The sequence below is a fragment of the Rhagoletis pomonella genome, unplaced genomic scaffold (genome assembly GCF_013731165.1).
Source record: "Rhagoletis pomonella isolate Grant_MI unplaced genomic scaffold, Rhpom_1.0 Rhpom_scaffold_00002, whole genome shotgun sequence".
Lineage (NCBI taxonomy): Eukaryota > Metazoa > Arthropoda > Insecta > Diptera > Tephritidae > Rhagoletis > Rhagoletis pomonella.
This window is the reverse complement of record NW_023458556.1, coordinates 85421409-85426818: the sequence shown is the minus strand read 5'-3', so window position 1 is coordinate 85426818 and position 5410 is coordinate 85421409. Positions and strand designations below refer to the sequence as shown.

The following is a 5410-nucleotide window of genomic DNA, read 5'->3' as shown; positions in this document are numbered from 1 at the left end:
CATACAACCGGAGAAAATCTCTTGTCTACTTTGTGTCTGTTCATTACTGACAACAATAACAACGGAAACAAGCTGCAGCAACAAGAACGGCAAAAAGTAGCAGCAATCAACACCGGCGATAAGCAGCAGCAACAACGACACCAAATCACAGCAACCGGCACAGCAGTTGCAGCAACTATCAGGTCGACTGTGCTGCTAATATCAGCAGTTTCAGAGCACAGTGCTGAGCTGTATCTTTGTATGTAATATTTTTGACAAATATATTTTTAATATCATATCTTCTTTTTAATTTGTTTCGGATAAATTGTAAACACTCCTTATAGAGATTGTTTTGTGTTATAATGTTTCGTTCACCCCCACATGATACACACACATCTACAGGGACTAATAATTTAAATGACTCGCTTATAGATTTGCAAAACAACTCTTTTCAAGAGGAGTTGGCAAATACGAAGGACCTTATAAGGTTGTTGAAAGACACAAAAAATATTTCAAACTTGTAGTAGATAATGAGGTTAAAACAATTCCGATAGACAGACTAAAACCAGCAATCATTGAAACAGAACTAATACCAGAAACAAACACTAATACAATGAATAACACAACGTCAAATAAGAAACGAGTTACTTTTAATTTATATAACATTAATTCTCTAGAAGGGGGAGTATTGTAGGGTTTGTATTTGTGTTACTGTCGTTTATTGTACTGTGTTAATTTCAACTTTGTAATTTAAAAAATTTTATATTTAAGTGATTTTGTAGTTCAAACATCAAAGAGAAAATTAGCTTACTTCAAATATTTTTCTTGAGCTGTAAACAACATAATTTCATTTGGAATTTTAAATTAAACCTTTTTTTAAATAAATTTATATATCGTTAACTACAGCACTGTATATTTGACACCTAGTAAACACAACGCAAACAGCTGTGACAAAGATGAAACAGCAGAAATGACAAAAAGAGCAAGATCAGTGTACAGAAACAAAAACAATTGTACAACAACAATATATTATATGAAACAAAATACTCGGCACATGCAATTAAGAATATCAAGTTAAATTAATCAAATTTACAGGAAATTTTGATATTTTGCTGATCTTTAAATTGTGCACCAGAAGTTTATTAACACTTTTTTTAATTTTTTACTTTATTAAGCGTAAACAGCTTCATAAAACACAAAATTTAATTAAGCAGATCACAAAAAACACAGCTCCACAGTATTGACGTTTGCGCGTTGTATTTGTTTGCGGCCGGCCTGGTTAACGTACATATAAGCATTTTTAAGTAAGCGGATTTTCTTTTACACCCTTCCATACATGATGCCCTCTCTTGAGGAAGTATAGGCAGGGAAGGAGATTATGGGAGCCATTTCGTAGGTGCTGTAATCTATGTGTTCAAGGCGAAGTAAAAGCCCTCTAGAACTCCCGAGTGTTACCATCCCGTTTCCTAATAGCCAAACACCTTCACTCGAAGGAAGGGCCACAACAGGTATCTTGTACTTCCTGGTAAACAAGGTCAGTTCTGTCTTGCTGAGACTTACTGCGAGGCCGCCGTTGATCGCCCACCTACTTACGTGGTTCAGGCAACCTTGAGCCAGATCAAAAAGGATATCTAGAAATTGTCCCTTAACCAAAAGTTCCACATCTCCTACATAGACGATCACCTGGCAGCCCACTTTTTCCAGTTCCTATAGAAGATACGCTCCTTAAAATATATTTATGCAAGTTTTATGTACAGTATGTAATAAATAGATAAACGTTTTAAAGTTCATAAACTGCACTGTATTTACATAAGATTAACAGAACACTTTTAACCGACTTCAAAAAAAGGGGAGGATATCAATTCGCCGGAATACATAACTTTGGACCACGTGAACCGATTTCAATAATCGTTTTTTTTATTGGAAAGGTGGTACCTCAAGTTCGTCCCGTAATTTGGTTTAGAGATCCGATAATTGGATAATGAAGCAATTAACGGTACCCCTAAATTTGAATATAAGAATTGAAGTCGGTTGTGTTCTTTCCTTAAAAACTACTTGTTTAATAAAAAGTTCTATAAACTCAAGATGCGCTCAACTTTCAAAAGTACCTAATAAAAAATATTAAAAATGACTCATTAAAAATAAATTTATTGATTCCATGAATTTTTGCACTTTTATGTTCCTTTTTCCGATTTCTGGCTTTCGATAGAGATGGTGATTTTTCACGATTTCTAAATTTTTTTAATATTTCGAATACCGAAAAAATTAACTGAACTCTCAAGAAAAACGAAAAATTCATATAAAACGACGGACGAGAAATGGAAAAGGAATTTTCTTCTACCAAAATTTCTTAAATCAGTTTGCAGCTCTCAAGAAGAAAATGCTTGTATATTCATTTCCTCATGAAAATTTACAGCAATAGCAAAGCGCTTTTTCAAGCAACAGAAATTATAATAAATATTTCTTATAATTCCTTGAGAGCTGGATTCTTAGCTTAAAGATACAGTTTGCATTTGGGGTCATTAGCTTTATGGGGGGTTTGAACCCCTAAACCCACCCCTTGTGTGCGCTAGTGTAATTACCTTTATCATATATCGTCTTTAGACACGAATAAAGACGCAAGCTCAAAAGTTGACCGCGAAAAAAGAGGCATAAAAAAGGCAGCGAAGAAAGACTCTGCAAAGTTGACGGCACAGAAAGACGGGAAAACTTAGTTTAGTGGGTGTAACAGTATGTAAATTTCCCAGAGAGTTTTTGGGGCATGCTGCTTAAGTGACAGTCCTTGACCAGGTATAAATTTACGTTTACGCGTCTTTGTTCGTAATCAACTAGGATACCCGTCTTTCCTCGCCGAAGTTTTTCTTAAGCGTATTTTTTCTTAATTTTTTTTAAGCGTATTTTTTCGCCGTCAAAACATTAGTGCACCTCTATTCGTGTCTAGTGACGATATAGACTAATACTCGTGTTTTGTTCTATTTTCAGCGATCTCTCTCGGAATTTCTTTTCGACACTACACAAGGACACATTTCGCGGTTTAACACTGCTGAAAGAACTTGATCTCTCTAACAATATTCTTAATTTTATACCAGCTGAGCTATTCAAGGATTTGGATAGCCTTATCCAATTGTAAGTAAGTTTGCTTATTATTGGCATTTATTGCATTAACTCTTGTAAATGTTCATATCGCAAGACGTCTTCAAAATAACCAGCTGGAAAATTTGAATACGGTAACATTCTGGAAGCTTCGCAATCTGAACTTAATAGATGTTAGCAAAAATATAATATCCGAAATACCAATAAATTTATTTTGCAACGTTCAACGATTGATTGTTATCAATTTTAGTGATAATAGAATAAAGCATTTTCCGCCTGGTTTGCTTCGGGAACAATTAGTCTTAGAAGATTTGGACATGTCACGGAATGAAATTCTTGAATTAAAGTCTGGAAGCTTAAGGAATTTGAAAGGATTAAAAATTATCGACTTTTCATACAACTCTATTTGTAAGTACCCTTATGTGTCATTTATGTAATGTATACTTGTATGTTGATGTGGGTTGAGTTTTCCGACTGGGTGGGAGGATGATTTATTTTGCAACGAATTTCCGTCATCCCCTGTGTTTAGTTGGCACCAGTGGTGGATCAAAATTTAAAGTTCTGCTCATCGTAGAGACTTTATCTTAAAGTCGTCTTAAATCTAAAGAAACTGGCTTAACATTTGTTCATATAAGATGGTCAAGATTGTGCTAAAGATAATTTAGCTATTAACAGTTGAACTTTTTGAAGTTGATTTGAATAGTGAAGACCAGTAAATTAGGGATTTAAAATTATACCATCGTAATCCTTGTTTGATTCTCTATAAAAAACGTGGTTTAAAAAAATGGGAGTTTTTCAAGAACCATTTTTAAAATATTTTTCTTTATGGCAAGATGGTTTATTTTATGAGAATCAACAATTTTTTGTAATTTGTTTTCGAAAACTTATGTTGAGATATATTTAGTAAGGTGTTAAAAATAGAGTTTTTGCAAGAATTTAAATTTTATTGCAGACTCCGATAGAATGCCTATCCAGGTATAATATTTGTACGGCACCATTTTTTTAAGGCGAAAAACCCCTAGAAATGGGCGTGGCAATCGCAGGACTTAAGTTTGCAAAATGCAGATCTTATTTAAGAAATGTTAAGCCTTTCTTTAGCTTTAAACCGACGTTAAGATGAAGTCTCTGCGATGAGCAGAACCCGAGATATAACGGTTTGAATAAGTACATGATTCGTCAGAATCACGAAAAAATTAAAACTTTGATAAATCATATCTCCGAAGAAAAAATATAAAAAACAATTCCTCGAACACGTGTTAGCTTGAACCGGGTGAAAAATTTGGTCGGTTCGGTTCAGCGGTTCGAACCGTTTGTGCACTTTTGGATTGGTTCGTCAAAGCGGTTTTGTTGGTCTTTGAACCGGAGTTTCGGTTCGGCTCAACGGTTCGAAAAACAAAAAAAAAACGCAAGTTTAAGTGTCCAGTGTCAAGTGCAACAACGCGCAAGGTTAAGGGTCAAGTGTCTGTCAAATGAGATGGGTTGTCTTTACATTATATATTGTCACATGGTAAACAAACATGGTAAGTATTACCATGTTTAATAAAAAGAAAAAAAAGTGAGTACATTTATCTATTGAAAATTGGTTGAAACGAATCTTTAAACCGTTATGGAAAGTTGTTCGGTTTTCGGTTCGGATCAAACATTTGTGGAAAATTTCGGTTCGGTTAATGGTTCAGTTAACTAATAGAAAAAAGCTGTTTTCCGGTTCAAAACCGGTTCGGTTCAAAACCGGTTCACGTCCCTGGTAGACTGTCCAAAAAATTTTAATTTTTAAATTTGCACACCTATTTTTTATATAGCATTTTATTCATATTCTCTTAATAAATCGATTAATGATTAAAGCTGGGTTCAAATTACGTTGTTGAAGTTGTAAATTTTTGAGCAAAGATTTTGAAAGTTAAAGTCACATAATTGGGACGTTCTAAATTCAATGGCATCCCCCGTTTTACCAGATTGGCTCCGGTTTTCAAGATAACGGTATTTGAAAATTTTATTAAATTTTAACTTTTTTATAAATAACTAGCTCAGTTTTGAAGTTATTTTACTAAAATTTTGCACATAAAGGTTTTTTAATATTACCTTAATTATTCCTTAAAATTAACGAAATGGGTGCACTTTAACGTATAGCTCCAATACAACTGATTTCTCAGATATGTGTTTTTGCGCTATAACTCTAACTTCATATCTGAATAATAAATTGTATGCATTCTATATGTCTAAGTGAACCTATACTAAATTTTTACCTGCTTAATTGGAGTAGTCACCAATTATTTTGTGCACTAATAAAAAAAATCAGACATGGGCGTAGTGCATTAATCTTTGAGTGCACTATGCTTTT

The 5410-nt window shown here is 33.8% G+C and overlaps 1 protein-coding gene across 1 annotated transcript in view; it reads left to right on the top strand.

Annotated features, from left to right (window-relative positions):
• Positions 1 to 5410, top strand: part of LOC118755590 (platelet glycoprotein V-like) — a 6925-nt gene that overhangs the window by 1142 nt on the left and 373 nt on the right. Inside the window, exons 2-3 of the mRNA XM_036490418.1 lie at positions 2962 to 3105; positions 3170 to 3480. Of these exons, the coding sequence (XP_036346311.1) occupies positions 2962 to 3105; positions 3170 to 3480 (455 nt within the window). The remainder of the gene's footprint in view (positions 1 to 2961; positions 3106 to 3169; positions 3481 to 5410) is intronic.